Source organism: Sebastes fasciatus, chromosome 4, assembly GCF_043250625.1.
Source record: "Sebastes fasciatus isolate fSebFas1 chromosome 4, fSebFas1.pri, whole genome shotgun sequence".
NCBI lineage: Eukaryota > Metazoa > Chordata > Actinopteri > Perciformes > Sebastidae > Sebastes > Sebastes fasciatus.
Genome location: NC_133798.1, coordinates 4,211,330 through 4,228,790, shown reverse-complemented (window position 1 = coordinate 4,228,790; position 17,461 = coordinate 4,211,330). Strand labels below are relative to the sequence as shown.

At 41.8% G+C, this 17,461-nt stretch overlaps 1 protein-coding gene across 1 annotated transcript in view; it reads right to left on the bottom strand.

Annotated features, from left to right (window-relative positions):
* Nucleotides 1–17,461, bottom strand: part of agbl1 (AGBL carboxypeptidase 1) — a 142,699-nt gene that overhangs the window by 75,152 nt on the left and 50,086 nt on the right. The window contains exons 11-15 of the mRNA XM_074634045.1: nucleotides 14,920–15,101; nucleotides 14,043–14,159; nucleotides 3,216–3,405; nucleotides 2,531–2,621; nucleotides 992–1,261 (exon numbers count right to left, since the gene is read on the bottom strand). Of these exons, the coding sequence (XP_074490146.1) occupies nucleotides 992–1,261; nucleotides 2,531–2,621; nucleotides 3,216–3,405; nucleotides 14,043–14,159; nucleotides 14,920–15,101 (850 nt within the window). The remainder of the gene's footprint in view (nucleotides 1–991; nucleotides 1,262–2,530; nucleotides 2,622–3,215; nucleotides 3,406–14,042; nucleotides 14,160–14,919; nucleotides 15,102–17,461) is intronic.

Sequence of the window (17,461 nt, the reverse complement as noted above, 5' to 3'; positions counted from 1 at the left end):
AACTCAGTGTGTACGTTGTGTGCCTGTGCTTGTGTGCGTGGCAGTGAGTATGAAGTCAGCAGTAACGTTAAAGCTGTGAACGTAGCAGTGCAGTGTGTTCAGGCTGTCGGTGAATAAATAAAACAAAACGGCTCAGGAATTCAGTTATTGACTTTGAAAGTAGGATTAGCTGCAAACACTTTGTGCTACTGGCCTCAGACTGGCCGCTCCTGCCTGTAATGTTATCATCTCGTGTCACCGTCTCAAAGTAATAGTAAGATTTGTGGTGCCACCTGCATATTTCATGATACTGCTGCTAAGGGAGGATCCACTTTTTGTTAGATCAGTCATTCCCAAAGACTGAGTCGGGACCTACAGGTAGGTTGCAGGAGATTTTATAAGGGTCGCCAAATAAATTTGTAGAATTTCTTCCATAGTGTTTTATTTAAGATTTATATCTGCAGTACACCTTTGAGCCACACGAGGGAGCCGTGTTGTTCTGATAATGTAGCCTACTTATAACATTGAATCTAATATGAAAGATTACGTACATTCTGTTTGTTTTACTGATGAGAGGAAAACAATAAGGGCCTGTTAACTCCAGCTAAATGTATTTATTTGGTCTCATTTATGAGGTATCTCGTGGAAAATGCTGGTTTACCTATTCAAGATAATATGAGGTGATGCGGAAATGGCAGTAACGATTTATAGGTAAGGATTGTTGTGAAATGGTTTGTCATTTTTTTTAAAAGTGGGTCCTCAGAAAAAAAAAAAGGTTTGTGAAACACTGTTTGAACAGACGACCAAGCTGGAGGTACAACCAACGCTGAACTGATCAGCCAACAATAACCAGCCAATATGCTTTCACGGTTAAGCTCCACACGTGGGTTTGTAGGTCTCATGTCTTCTAACATGAAGCAGTCTTAAACCCATCTCTATATTCACGTTATACATGAAGTACATTACTCCTACACAGCCATCAGTTAAGTGCCGTAAAGAGCGTGTATAGTACCTCTGTACATTGGGTTTGCGTGGGGCCATGGGTTCATGTCCTGGTGGTGGGAGGTGGCCCCAGAAGTCGGGAAAAGCCAGGATGCTGAAACCTGGAATGGATTTGGTTTTGGTGGCTGCGGCGCGGTACAGCTTGGGTTCGTGGTAGGGGATGCAGGCTCCGTGTCTCTCCAGTAACCTGTCTATCATGGTACGATGCTGCGATTCTTCTGCATCCTCCTCCTCCTCATCATCATCCTGCACATCCCCTCTCTGGCCTGGGGCTTCTCCCCTAGGAGGAGAAGACAATAAGAACGTCAGACTGCTAAATTAACCACAAAGAGACATAAAATGACTACAGAGACTTTTGCATCTTTCAGTCTAGGGGTCCTCTATGTATGAGGGCTGAGGTGTCCTTTACATGTCTGTGCTCATGGGCACCATTCTCTAAATTTTCGTCCATTTATGTAATCCTTGACAACTGTCAGTCAGTGGAAGTCAGTCTTTATGTAGGACTGTTCCAAAGAAATCTCTGTAATACTGTAAAACTCCTCATACTGCGCATATTTGCATCATCAGAAAGCTCAGACCGTTGCCAAGGATTTCAAACAAACGTCTCACGGCTGGAATATCCCGTCGTTCACAGCATGAACGAGTAAGAACAGATGGGATGTGAGGGTCATGCAGAGGTCGTCACATCATTAGGTCATGCAGAGGTCGTCACATCATTAGGTCATGCAGAGGTCGTCACATCATTAGGTCATGCAGAGGTCATCATATCATTAGGTCATGCAGAGGTCGTCACATCATAAGGTCATACAGAGGTCGTCACATCATTAGGTCATGCAGAGGTCGTCACATCATTAGGTCATACAGAGGTCATCACATCAGTAGGTTGTGCAGAGGTTGTTACATCATTAGGTCATGCAGAGGTCATGACATCATTAGATCATGCAGAGGTTATCACATCATTAGGTCATGCAGAGGTCATGCAGAGGTCATCACATTATTAGGTCATACCAAGGTCATCACATCATTAGGTTGTGCAGAGGTTGTTACATCATTAGGTCATGCAGAGGTCATGACATCATTAGGTCATGCAGAGGTTATCACATCATCAGGTCATACAGAGGTCATGCAGCGGTCATCACATTAAATTGAGACTGTTTCCAACATTCCTTGTAGTAACTTTAACCATGTCATTTGATATGCTACTTCAGTACACTTTAAGAATACATATTACTGGGACCTCTACAGAAAATTGCAGATAAACATTTAATATCCATGAATTCACATTAGAGACACCACCTCTGACTGATTTGTGTAACAACTTGTCTACAGTTTAGCACACTGACATTACACGGTCCAGCCGTATACTCGGTTTCCACCAAGTCTTGCTTTCAGAGGCATTGGCTGAGGTCAGTGTCCTGAATTCTTTCAGATATACCTAATCTGCTTTCTGCTTTCAGGGTTACATGTCCTTTCATCATTATCACAGCTTGACAAATGTCAAATGTCCAAACCTCCATGCAGAGGAAATACAGAGTTAGTTCAGCGTTACCTTGCTTCTTTAACCATGCTCCTAAAGCTGGGGCTGGTGCTGAGGATGCTGCTGTTACTGTGGAAATTACGGGCCTCTAACTGGGCAGCAGCTGGAGAGAAAGAGAAAATAGGACATGTTTGAATTTCCACTTTTTAAGAATAAGAGGGAAAAATAATGCTGTGTTTTGTTTTGTTTTTTAAAAAGGAACCATTTCTACTGGCACAATGCCTTTATATTGTGTATTCATTATTAGCGTTTGTATTTATTGATATTCTGACACCAGAAATGATGTATTAGGCTGAATGTTTGAGGGGAAATTGAAATAATGTAACTCATATGAAACCCGACTCTCAGGAATTATCAGCCTCACATGTGACTGAATGGAAATGACGATAAATGATGTTAAAGGTGTAAAAGACAGACCCTCCTTCTCTCTCTGACTTTAATAGCATCCCTAATAACAGTTAATGGGGGAAATAACAGTCATTACAGGGTTTTTTTTACAGTTTTTTTTGTTTTGCTCTTAAAAGACATGCTATTGATGGAGAGAGCTTTTCAGCCCACCTTTATTTGTGATGAGGAGACGATTTGCTTCAGGCAATGCCATTATTCTGAGCTATCTTTCAGGACTAGAGTACGTTATCTTGTTTTTGTCTCAATGTTAATATGGATGTTGGACATTACATTTGACCTGGCCTCTGACCTGGTGTGTGTCCCTCTGGTTCTGTCACTGAGTGAGACACTGAAGAGGAGGTGGACGAATCACTGCTGGCAGCGCTCCTTCTGTCCCTCCTGGAGGAGTGAACAGGGAAACCGTTGAGCAGCAGAGTTTCCTCATCCGATGAAGACGACGCCGTTGAACTCTCCTCTGGCTCGGAACTCAAATCCAGCTCCTGTGAAACACAGATGTCGGCTTATAGTCATGAGTGATTTTCTCAAAGGCCAACGGGTCTTCAGCGTCTGCCGAAACACTAGCTTCATGCCTCACACTTCATTTAATGGACTTTGAACAGACATGTGGATAAAACATACTGTATGTGTCATTATGCCTGAAGGAGCAGCATGTAAACCAATCTTCATCCCTACAGAATACAAGACATGGGTTCTGTCAGGAGACATTCAGAGAACTACAAATATTGAGGAAATGTTTCATACCATGGCTTTTATATAAAAAAAAAAAAAAAAGTATAAATAAGTGACAAATGACAATTCTGGTGTTCTGTTTGGTTCACAGTTATTTGTTATATAAAAAGCAGAATGTATTGGTTAAGCTATAGAGTTAACGTTCTGTTTAACAGCATAGTTGTTGACTTGTCAAAGATTTGGATGTTGTAGGGTGAAAAACTCTTGTTCCACTTTCCACAAAATTCAGATTAAACCTCTTGGACAGGGCAAACGTGCAAAGTAGACAAATGAGGCTAGTTAAAGGTCCATAAATACATTAAATGCTGTTTAATCTTCTGTGAAGTTACTTATGTGCTATGTACGTATCTGACACAATGTATTATTCAAAGCAGTATTTTCATATGTCTTACATATTGCATATTCACTGTAGTGTCCATCAGTCCATCATATGTGTCTGCCTAAATGTGTCTTGTCATGTCTGCTCTGCTGGTGTCTTTGTCGTGTCTGGCTGTTTTTTTTTTTATCTACTTGAGTATTATTTTATCTTTGTAGCCCATATTGTCAGACTCTCTTTTTGATGAGTTTGTCTTCATTGTTTTGGGTTGCTTTGCAGTGTAGGCAGCTGTTGCCAATGATGAAATAGCATTTCTTTCCTGCAGGATATTCCGCCATTGAATCAGACTTTCACCATCTGAAGGGATGTGCACGCGCATCTGTAGAACAGCCGATAGGTACACTCTCTCTCCGAAATGACCTGTGATTGGCCAAAGTCTACCATCACAGGCTAGATTTTCTAAATCTTGAAAACAGAGCCATGAGGAGGTGCCGAAGTCTAGTTATCTCTCAGAACACTTGAATTACAATATGCTGAAAGGTTATTATGGACTTTGTGCCCAACAACACCAAAAATACACTGCCTACCTTAGCATTAAGCAGCATCAGTCTGGTAGAAAACGTCTTACACACACACACAGAAAAGCTTGTGTCTCAGAGACAATAACACAGTCACAGTGACATCGTCCAAATATCAAAAGTACTCACAAGAGGAGCAACACAGATGTGGCTCTTCTTTTTCTTTTGGAGTGGTAGGTACTTGATGAATATCAGTCTACACTGAGTTATTTTCTTATTACGTGAGGCACCCATTGATTTGCAGCTGATTGGATCCATTGGTAGTTAACTTTGCTGTCACATTAAATGATGGGAGGAGACTGTCCTCAGCAGACAATTAACAGCATCGATCATATTTTCAAATTTAAACAACCTATGCTTACATATTGTTAAGTGAGATGGTTCAGAGGCCTGTACTACGAAGCCAGTTCAACATACCCAGGGTATCTTCTCGTTATCTGGCTTCACTAACCCTAACAAACATGATCCTGCTAAGCGGTTCTAGGACGCTGGTTATCAACTCGGTAAATCAACCCAGGGTTTCTCTATCTGGCTGTGAGCGCGTTCACATGAATGGGGCGGTGTTTGCAGCATCTGACCAATCACAGACATGGATAAGTCTACTGACTTGCAGAAAGACAGGCAGCGCGGCACATTTTACAAAGGAAGAGCGAACTATATTAGACAAATATGAAGAAGTTAAACACATAATCCAGAGTAAAAGTAACACAGTTGAAGCTGCCAAATGCAGGAAGAACAGCTGGTAAAAGAAAAAACTCCCGATGTGTGAATGCGTAAATTAACAGAGTTATTAATTTAACGGAACACTCAAAAGTGAGATATAGTTGTTTAGATATAGATAGCATTACTATATGTAAATGATGGATGGATCACAGCTCATTGTATCCATTAATTACAATACGGCGTGTGTGACTATTTCAACCTTCTTTCAGCTACGTCCCCGTCTCCGGCGGTGTGAAACGGACTCAAGAGCAAGTAAAAATATAAATATAAAAACATAATTCAAAGCAGTAAACACCCACAGCATAAATCCAGCTGTTCTTTCTGCATTTATCAGATTAAACTGTGTTGCTTTTATCCTTGATTATGACTGTAATTTATTCATCCGCACACTGAGCTCTGATTGGTCAGTAGGAGGTGCTTTTATATGAGTTGATCTCTTATCTGGAACATAACCTGCTCCGGAGCAGGTTAGCTGTTCAGCATCAGTTGCCATGGCGATCTACCCCGGTAAGAAGTGAACCACCTTCGTAGGACTGAAAACCCTGAAGGGGTTAACTCAGAAGTTAACTCGCTAACCCCAAATCCTGCTTCGTAGTACAGGCCTCTGGTGTGGTAAGATTTGAAATGTAATCCTCCTGATGGAGTTGCTTGTCAATTAAATGTGTTACCGAAGTACACACAGTAAAGAATGATCTTCTTTGTAATGCAGAGAACATTACAGGATAAAAAAACCTTCCACTTTTTTATCCTCATAATATATTCTGACAAATTAGCATGAATGTGCTTCCTATTAGTCAGATATTAGCACATTTATCACGAGTCAAGTCGGATGGTATCCTGCGTTTTATGACATGAAACATTATCATGGACTGAGACACTCGTTCATTATCTCCCAAACGTCTCTGACACTATCTATTTCTGTCTTTCTTTCTCTATCTCACGCTCTCTCTCTCCCGCAGGTTTCCGAATCTTAGATTTTCTACTATCTTCGTCAGTTATCAGAGCCAGAAAATCCACATTAGGTCAAAGAGGTACAAAGTCTGAGTCGTGCTCAGGCAGTAAGTCATGTGTCAATCCAGCAAACACACACCGAAATATAATATATTTTTGAAAGCCTTAATATCCCTGGAAGGTTTTGAGATGGAGGACCCTTACAGCTAGGAAGAAAGCCAGCAGGATTGACGTGTACAGTGAGCGCAGTGGAAAAGTGAGCAGCAACAGACCAACCAGGATTTTCCAGAGCTCAGGTTTTAACTTGTCACTATAAACAAGTTACAAACATCACAAAACTCTCATCAATGGTTGCCAGGCAGATGAACAACAAAACTGAGTAAAACATGTAGCAGATTTCAGGATGGAGGTGACACTCAACCTGATTCCCCCCCTCTCTCACACACACCTCCCACACTGCTTTTCCCACCTGGCATATATACCTGTGGTCCATACCAACAATGAAAGGCACATACCCACTCCCACAATCAATTTAACTTAATGTGCAATATAACCTTGATACTTACATATACAACATACAAATGAATATTACATAATACAGATTAAATAATATGGATGATAAATGGAAGAAATATCAATCAAAAGCCAACTTAACAAACAAACAAGCACCTCTACCTCACTCCCCTCTCTCTTCCTTTGGGACTTGGTTCAGCCCAACGAGCTAACTGAAATCAGCTGGAGGCCTGTGGCTGAAGTTTCAGGTGTGCTCCCTGAAAACACTCCCCCAGAGGTACTGTAGGCCTCAAAGAGAGAGTTCTTAGAGGAGTTCCCCAAAATAAAAGCACAATATATAAAACCTGAATTTCCTGTCTTAGTCTGTTTTCTTGAACTTAACACATTCTTGCCAGTCTTTAATGCTATTTGATGTAATCTTGGATTTTTTCAACCGTTGCTGATTATTTCAACAGCTGCTCCACAGCTGACCGCGAGTGTCGGTAGTCCGGTCCTCTCCTCTGAGCTCCGGATGTGGAGGGAACGTGATGGTGAGACAGCGCTGATGAGATACTGAATGGAATTTGATTTGAGATTTGAGTTGATCTTTTACATTTGAAGGGTGCTTATGGAATAGCCTAGTTATGGCTCATTAGCACAAATAACACTGCTGGTTTAAATGTTTATGATAAAGCGGATCTATAAGAAACGTGTGATATGAAGTGACATTAAATGTGAGAGGTATCATTATACGTATAATGATGCCTCTCACATTTAATTTCTACAGTCTGGCTTCAAATCACCATCTCACTATCTGCGTCGCCAGTTTCCCTTGTCTCCATAATGTGCGTACGCATTGGTCAAAGTTTCCCTAAATGTGCGCACATTCTCCCGTCAAGTTTGTTTTTATAGATCACAACTGTTGCGTGGGACGTGGCCTACGCACTTTTCAGGCCCCGTTTTGTGTGTACGCAACGGTTATAAATGAGACCCCAGCTCTGCACATCGCACATTGTACTAAATCACTCGCTGTGGCCGTCTGCAGACTTACATAGGTATTTGTGATACATAAAAGACAATAGACAACGTAATCCATGACAAAATACGTTTCCTTCTAAACGTAATTGAGAATGCATTTCAGTCGTATGGGAACGTAAGTTTTAGGAGACGGGGCTGGTCTGGTAGCCAAATGTGCTCAGATTGAAGGCACTGGTTAGGATGATAATGCCATTCAGTTCCATGTGTGTACGTAATGACACTTAAAAAGACAAGATAAAAACTGTAAGGCAGGGAGTACAGGTGAGATTTGGGATGTATTTTTAACCACATGCTGAATTTACATTAATGAAAGAATTGTGTTTACTTTTATTTATGTCTGTGTCTTTTGATGGGCATTGTGACTGACCTCTGTTCTGATGTAGAATTCATACGGGGACATTAATCAAACAGGTTGACCCCTGGATTAGACAAGAATATCGTGTGGTTAAAAAAAAGAAAGAAGAATTTACACTAGTCGAGACTTCACTAGTGGGGGGATCAATCCACTAGTGGGGCAATGCTGTCTTAGCACTTCTCTGCGGTGGACAATGTATTCAGATCATTTACTGTAAAAGTATAAATACCACGGCTTTACTAGTAAGTGCACGAGTCAACAGGCCCTTCAGAATCTCTAACCGTGTCAGGTGAGTTGACATTGAGCCTGATCAAATTGAACGTTTATCTCCTAAAGACAACAGATAGTCTCTCTCTCTCCTCTCCATAGAATTATTCATGACTACCTCTGATTGCCATGGAAGTCAGAATGATCATGACCATGTTTGAAATTAGCACACACGCACACGCACACACACACACACACACACTGTTTCGGTCTCTGTCATTTCCTCTCTCTCTCTCTCTAATCAGTCCTGCAGTAACAGCCATGTAAGTCATGATGGTAATCTGCATATTTCATACTCCACATTCTCCCTGTATGTTCTTACGCTGATTTTTTGTCTCACTACACACTATGATGTTCCCTAACAACAAATCAAATCAGTCATAATTCAGTCTCGGATCTAAACAACGAAATAGATCCTTCCAAAACAATCAGTTTGAGTGTTTTCTGATCTGCCAACTCTATTTCAAAGTCTGCTTCATTCAGGCAAATTAAACTAATCGCTTATGGATAAGGATCCATTGTGGTCATGGTAAAAAGAAGAAAAAAATAAGTTTTAATGTTTCAATGTAGCTTAGCGAAAGATCAGTCACGGACTCTCTTTACACTCTCATTCATTCACAAATCTCTCTCTCTCTCTCTCTCTCTCTCTCTCTCTCTACGGGCTCCTACTCTATCAGCTGACTACGGGCACTCACTCAGTTAACTAAACAGATTCTCCCTGAGCCAATCATCGTTGCTATCAACGTTCGGGGGGATATATCTAATCTCCACCATGGCATCACTACCCCCTTTAATATACTACGTCACGATGGAGTTTAATCGCCAAAGACTTTCACTATTCATCTTTTCACGCACCATGTAATTAATTATTGTTCATTTGAAATGGAGTCTCTCCTGATTGCATTATATCTACTATATTACAAACCGTGTATAAGCTGGTCTGAAGAATGTGTAGGGTGCAGTTTCTCTGCTTCCAATCTTTGTGCTAAGCTAGGCTTAACATCAGCATCTGAATCTCTCCTCCCATCTTCAGAGGAAGGGTAAAACACAAGGAAAAGAGGGATACGAGGAGACAGTTAAGGGAACTGAGATGTACCCAGGAAATTTGTATTATTTTACTCATCTGGAGTAGTTCCCAAAATGACTGTTCTTGTGAAGGATAAACTTGTGTTGGAGAAGAAGAGATGTGAAATCATTTTTCCCAGCCTGCCCAGGGAGTTACAGATCAAACATGGACTGAAGACCAGGCTGCCACAAGCCACTGACCTGCTGCCGACAGCACAATTTGAGTGTCACTCAATTTTCAGGAAAAAAAAAATCTTTTCTGTCTCCCTCCTCAGTTCTTATATCATTTTTTTTCCATTCGTGCTCACATTCAGCCAAGTAATGAATGTTGAAAACCGGGACATTTTAGTGTTTTACAGATATTTGTCAGGACTCGGGACACTCTGTCATGGTCTGGCTGTGCCAGAACATTGAACTTTTTTTCTCTTTGTTATAAGTTAAGATTGTCTCTTGTTATTAGTTATGTTAATGTGATTTTGGTTTGTGTTGGGTTTGATTTCTTTTATATTTCATTCCAGTGTTTCCTCTTTTATTTTGTAATTCACTCCTCCTGCGTCTTGTCTGGTTTTACTTCCTACCTTTGTTTGTTTTCCCGCTTTTGTTGATTGTCTGCCCCGCCCTGACTTGTTTCACCTGTGTTTAATCACCCTCTTGTATTTAAGCCTGTGTGTTCCCCTCTGTCTTTGTCGGTTCGTTTGTCGCTTCAGCCCCGTCTACCTGGTCCTCCGTTTTGCTCATCACTCCTGCCCTGATCCTGGTGTTCCTTGTGTCCTCTGGTTGGTATTTTTTGGTTTTGTTCTCAGTTTGGTTTTTGATGCTTGTTGGTTTTTGTTGTTGGACTCTTCAGCTTCATTTATTAAAGCTCGCTTTTATTTAAATCTACTTTTCTGCCTGGCAACTCTGCGTTTGGGTCCACCATTCAAACTCACAACTCTGACACACCCAGCTTGTAACCGGGATAATCCTGGACAAATCGGGACAATCACAGACAAAAACCAGGACGTCTGGTCTCTGCGTAAAACAAGGACAATAATTATGATAATTCTTATAATGTGATCCCACACCAGCTATTATTCAAGTCTGCCAAAATAATGACTCTTTTTTTACATCAGGTGCCATCGTCTAAGCAAATCACTGGGCTGCCAAACACACATGAACACACACAGTCCTGTTTTCATGACTTTTAAGGACATTACATTGATTTAAAAGTAATTTCATGGAGACTTACTCTAACCCTAACTGTAACTAGTGATTCTACGTGCTGTGCCAAGGCTTCGGAGCGTGTGTCGAGTAATCGAGGAAGTTTTCCGCAATGCGCGTATTGAGGCTTGTATCGTTTAAGACCAATGACGTCATTGCTGACGTCCGAAGCCTCGCTGCCCAGCCATACCAGTGACTGGTTCAGGAAGTGGTCCAGATCTTGGCGCGAGATTTTGACAGCAATATATACCCCATGGAATCCTTTCAAAATGTGTTTGTGATAGTTTGAGAGTTTTGATAGTTTGAGGGTTTTGATAGTTTGACAGTTTTGATAGTTTGAGATTTTGGATACTTTGAGATTTTGGATAGTTGCTTGGATGGAGCCAGCAAGGAAGAGAAGGACTTCCCCTGTATGGGAACACTTTGATCTGATTTCTCCTAATAAGGTAGACTACATATAACATTATTACAGGTGCATTACGTTTGCTTATCATTCTTTATTTTTCACTATCTGTCTTTCATTCAAAGGTGAAGTGTTTATTGTGCTCAAAGGAGTTGGGTTACAATAATAACACTCCGTCCATGCTAAGGCATTACCGTGCCTTGCATGAGAACAGGGAGGGAACTGGAGGTGAACCCAGCCAAGGTAGGTCATTACAAATATTACAAATATACTGTCGCAATTTTACTATGTTGACTTTTGCTAATCATGCAAATAAAAAAAAAGTAACAGACACTGTAGTTACATAGATTCTCTTTTTTCCAGCCAAGAGCTGGATGAGGCCTTGGTCTCCATGATAGTGAAGGATACACAGCCCTTCAGTATTGTGGCGGATGTGGGATTTAGGGACTTTGTGTCTAAGTTAGACCCTACCTATGTTCTCCCCACAAGGCAGGTGTGTACGGGTGCATGGATAAAACAAAAGGGCATTTTGATATTATATCTGCAATTCAGCATTGTTTTTGTTCTTTCCTTTAGGCTCTAAAGGCCATGGTGGAGGCCAAATACACCACAGCAAAGGAGAAGGCCAAAGCTAAAGTGCAGGAGGTGGCTGCAGTAAGCCTTACTTCTGATATGTGGACATCTATTAACATGGATGCCTACCTGGCAGTTACCTGCCATTTTGTTAACGAAAACACTCGTCTGCGTTCAGTACTGTTAGGAGTACTGAAATTCCCTCACACACACACTGCTGAAAATGTAGCGTGTGTGAAAGCCTCCCTCATGGAGGAATGGGGAATCACCAATAAGGTAACATGTCTAGTTACTGATGGTGCAGCTAACATGATTGCCTGTGGCAGGGAACTGAGGCTCCGCCACACTATTTGCATAGCGCACACTCTGAACCTCATTGTTAAAAAGGCTCTTGAACTGACCCCCGTGCTCTCTGACATCCGGACCGAGGCGAGGAAGCTGGTTGAATACTTTAGAAGTAGCACCACTGCTAAGGTATGTTCTTTGACTTTAGTACAATTTTTGATACTGCTAATATTTTGTTTGTGTTACGGCTGCTGTGACGGAATTAATTGCTAATCTGTATTTTTTTAAAGGAGAAGCTTGCACAGGTGCAACAAGATATTGGGAGGCCGAAACTGAAGCTTCTCCAAGAAGTTGAGACTCGCTGGAACAGCACCTTCCACATGCTGCACCGTCTGGTGGAGCTCAGAGAGCCAGTGGGGGCGGCTTTAGCCGGACTACAAACTGACATCCCCTCACTGACCTCAGAGGAGTACAACACCGTCCGTGGGTGCCTGTCTTTGCTGTCATCATTTAATGATGCCACTGTGGAGCTCTCAGCAGAGGAAAATGTTTCCGGATCAAAGGTAGTGCTACTGCTGAAAATGTTGAAACAGATGCTGCAGGAAGACATCACAAACACGGCAGCTGCAGTGGCTATAGGGAAATGGGAGACCACCTCATAAGGCAGCTGAGGAGAGAGGCTACACACCTTGCAGTCAATGAGCATCATGTCACTAGCAACACTACTGGACCCTGGGTTTAAAGTCATTGGATTTTTCAGTTCAACAAAAGTCACTGAAGCTATAAAAAGGCTAACATCAAAGTGTACAGCCATTATTAGGTCTGCTCAAAAACCCCAGAGTCAGATCAGCCATCAACATCACAGGATGCTCAACCTGTAACCCAACGTAGTTTCTATTTGGTTTTGAGGTCAAGTTTGATTATTACTACACTCACTAACATGGTCTGTGTGTACGTCTCAGGTAACAAACTCTGGCGTCATTTGGATGACAGACGCTACTGTGGAGGTCCAGCGTTTCCTGTCAGAACTAAATATCGGACAAATGGGGGACCTTCTTTTGTACTGGGAAAGACAAAAATTAATCTACCCACATTTATATAAACTTGCTGTTGGGTTTCTGTGCACCCCAGCCTCATCGGTGCCTTGTGAAAGAGTGTTTTCAAAGGCAGGAGAAGTTGTGTCAAAAAAAAGAAATCGCCTCAGCCCGAACACGGTTGAGAAGTTATTGTTCCTGAATAAAAATAAATAAAGTCTCCCCTGTACTGTACATCATTGTCCTAGTTACACAAGCACATTCAATGCCCTCTCCCAAGTTACACAATCACATTCACTGTCCTCTGCCTGGTCAAACCAATGCCACTTTCCAGAAGTGACACAGAACTCAAATATTACCCCTCCTACCATTATTATATTATATTACACTACAATACAATTATTGACCAAAGGATTGGTTTACACACATAAGATGCATTAGTCACAAAACAATTATAGTTTATTATACATGTATGTTATATACTCATAATATACTTCCTAGAAAATAGACATTATATTATATATTATATAGATATAAATGGATTACATGGTAATAGATTTTTTTTCATTGTTTATAGTCATTCCCAACAGCCTTTACTGGCGCAAAATACAGTATATCACAGATCACATGGTTAAGATCATATCTGCCTTTTTTTTATGGAAAGCTTCAATGCTTCACGAGGCTTCAGCTCGCTATCACTAACTGTAACTGCTACTTGCCTAATCCTAACCCTTACCTTAACCTAAACCTAACCTTATCGCACCCTAAACCTAAACTAAGTACTTACCCTAAAATATAATGGTTTACGTTATGGGGACGTGCATTTTGTACCCGTTTGGAAGGTGAGTCCCCACAATGTGTAAACAGGTTTATGTCCCCACAACGTGGGTAATACAGACACACACGCACACACACACACACACACACACACACACACACACACACACACACACACACACACACACACACACACACACACACACACACACACACACACACACACACACACACACACACACACACACACACACACACACACACACACACACACACACACACACACACACACACACACACACACACACACACACACACACACACGTGTACCTGGAAGTCATGTGAGAGTTCAGGACAGAGGCGGCTGTACTGTGGCAGCAGCTCTTTGGGTCTGTCTGGGTCAGGACGAAGACGAAGTTTGTTCAGGTCAGTCTCCAAATCGTCATCCTGGACAGAAAGACACACGTGGGAGTCAGAAGAGATGGTGGGAATCACAGACCTAAAGAAAGAGACTGTTGAGTGCTCGGGGCAAGTCAGGGATCTGGAACCAGGCAAAGTCAGAGTTTATAGAATGTTCCTTCATCCACAAGAAAATAAGATCAGCTACCTATCTCGTCTTTCTCCTCTCCTCCCACCCTCCTTCCTGATCACCTCGTTAACAACAATAATACTTTTGTTGTTTTCAGTCTTAATCAAGCTGATTTTAAAGGCGCTGAATGCAAGTTTGGGAGCATTTCTATTGCCTCCACACAGCTCTCAACATGGCAACGGCTGAGCCGGCGGCTCATAGCTAGTGGGGTTGTATGCATACTCCTGTTTTCTGCAAGGTTAAATTTGCTATTTTTGGCAATGGAGTGTGGTGGCTTTGAAGAGAACGATATTTCAGTTTCAGTTGGACGAGAGCAGCAGGAAAACTCAATATCAGTCTCAGTGTAGGCTATATTTACAATATTTTTACCGCTTTACTTCGCCATCAGACAGCTCCTTCTGATGGGGAATTGAAGCCGGTATTTATGCTCTCTTCAAAGCCACCAGACTTCATTGACAAAAACAGTAATTTTACTTTTCAGAACACAGGAGTTGCTGATCTACTGCTTGTTATCGTGTGGCCTACAGATCTGAACTAACGTGGCCTCCAAAGCAGAAACATTGCTTAGCTTAGCCTCCAGCAGCGTGGTATCCGGCGGAGCAACGAGCAAAGCTCTGCTTCCTGGCCAGAGGAGGAGCTACTGCTGCTGCTGGGCGCGGAGCTCTCAACCTCCCACCGAAGCTCTGACTGCAGGTCGAAGGCAGCAGTGAAGCCGAAACTGGGTCTGTCCATGGTGGACATGTCGTTGCCGGATGGCCTGCCGAAGTCTGAGCTGAAGGAGGTTCTAGTGATGATTTTGTCTGATTTTGCGCAGAATCTGACATTAAAGTGCATTGAGACTCTTTCATAACCAGTTAAAAGTTCCTCACAGTACCTTTAATGAAAGTTTGTCTTTTGTTCTGAAAATGTTTCCACTTTATTACACTGGGCTGGTATTGAAATAATTTCATGTGTAATGTGCCATGTACACAGCAGGTAGAATATTTAGCTTTAAAAACTATTCTTTGTTCTGTTTTCAAGAAAAAAACTAGATGGTCTTTTCTCATAGTGATGTATCACCAAACACGGTTGCTGTACAATGCTGAATTCTGATTGGCCGAGAAGATCATGCATTATTTTCAGACAACAGCACGCCTCTGATGGAGTGTCTTCATCCATGCTCAAAATATAAATATAACACGGATGTTAACGTGGCAAACTCACAGATATTCATTTAAATAAATGTCTGTTAAGTCACTCTCTGAAGGAGGTAACACAATGGAGATTGATCCCATGGCCCCACTGATAAAAGTATTGCAATATTTATTTATTTGCAGTATTATGAACTGTGTGTCTGTGATGACATTCCTGGAAAAAATGCTGTTGTATACACAAACAAAAAAATGACACTATGGACACAACTCTGAAAACTTGAAGCTTGTGTATACATACATTTTTTTTTCTATTCTATTTCTACGCTCATGTATCAACAAAAAAGACTCCAGACTGCTAAACTCTGAGCACGACTCCATTGTTTTCACTCAAATAGAAATTGTAAATCAACCAGACTGAAATTGTCATGATTTCACCTTGGCAGTCTAGTGTTTCCTTTTGTTTCCTCTGTTTCCCTGCCCTTTTGTCTCCTGTGTGTTTTTCCCTGTTTGTCTAGTCTGTCAGTGTGTTGGGAGGTGTGGCCTTCCTCCTCCTCCTCCTTCTCCTGGGCGGGCACTGCTGGAGCAGCTGACAGCAATTAACCAACCATCACACACACCTGCAGTATATCAACCCCGGTCTTCCTGCCAGTCATCGCCAGATCGTTCCGTCGCCCTCAGTGGTACAAGACATATTCAGGCTCTCTTAGTAATTGATTCTTGACTTTGCTCATGCTCATGTTTGGGATTTTTGGATTCACTTTGTTTTGTTCTTTGCTCAGGTCTGTTCACCTGCCAGCTGTTGCTGCTTCCTGCTTCCAACCTGCCTGCTCACTCCTACACTCTGCTCCTCCTCGACCTGGATCCTTGCCTTAGTTACTTATCTGCCTGTTCACTCTCATTTTACAGCTAAACCGTGTACTACAAGATGATTCTGAAACGTGCCAGACCGGGCACGTCAGCAGTGTGTGGTGGCTGCCTCGCTGAATTGCTGCGTCTCTCACGCGTGTGGCGTCCACACCTGTAGTGTTTCTGCTGCTCCTGCCAGCCCTTTCTTTCTACATAGAGTTTGCCTTTCATAATGGCCATTTCATTTCATTATAAATGTTATTTATATTTATTTTAGACAGAAAAAGGTTAAGTGTGCTTTGGTTGGAGTTTGTGAGTGATTGACAGCCGGCTCTCATAGACATCAGCTCTTACTGCTTGTTTTCCTCCGGTCTGTGAAATCTTGCAGATGCCGTTAGGAGCATCGGAGGACACCAGAGGACACGGAGGAACACGATTGTTTTACCTGTTTCATGTACTATTGTCATGATATAGCGACCGTTTTATAAAAATAACTTTTTTAATCGTGTTTGCTCCAATCTCGCCTACTTCCGCTTTATCGTACATGTCAGTCTTTATGGAGAAAACCAAACTAACGACTAATACCTGAAATGAAACAAGAACTATCTGATAGAATAACTGAAAAAAATAAGAGGATAAAATGACAAAGAATTGTTTTAAATATAACCATACCATAAGAGCTCATAGGCACATGGAGAGTAAGTTGAAAAGTCAAACCAAACTTGATGTCTTTTCCCTCAGACAGACCAAACTAGAACATTTTACAATTCAATTGTTGCTAGGTGCTGTGACAATAAAAGCATTTGGGCCAAGAGTTTGTAGATACACCCATGTTACTGCTTCACTAAGATGGTGGAACACAAATGGAACTTTTTCTGACGAAGCGGTATCTGTGGGCGTCGTGGGTGGCACTTAGCACCATTGCTGGCGTAGTTACTGTCAGCCCCTCGGTTGAAAACAAATAACATCCGTCTTTCCTGTCTACCACATACTGCCACACTGGGAATGCAGCATTAGTCAGTGACTGAGTCAGTGACTGAGTCACTGTGTGCTGTAAATCATCACTGTTCACTGTGCAGTTTCTGTCTAATCAGTGGAAGAAAAACTCGTACAGAGCTCCTTCCACACAATCACTTTACTCCATAAACATCCTGCTCTCTCTCATGTTGGCATCATGCTAT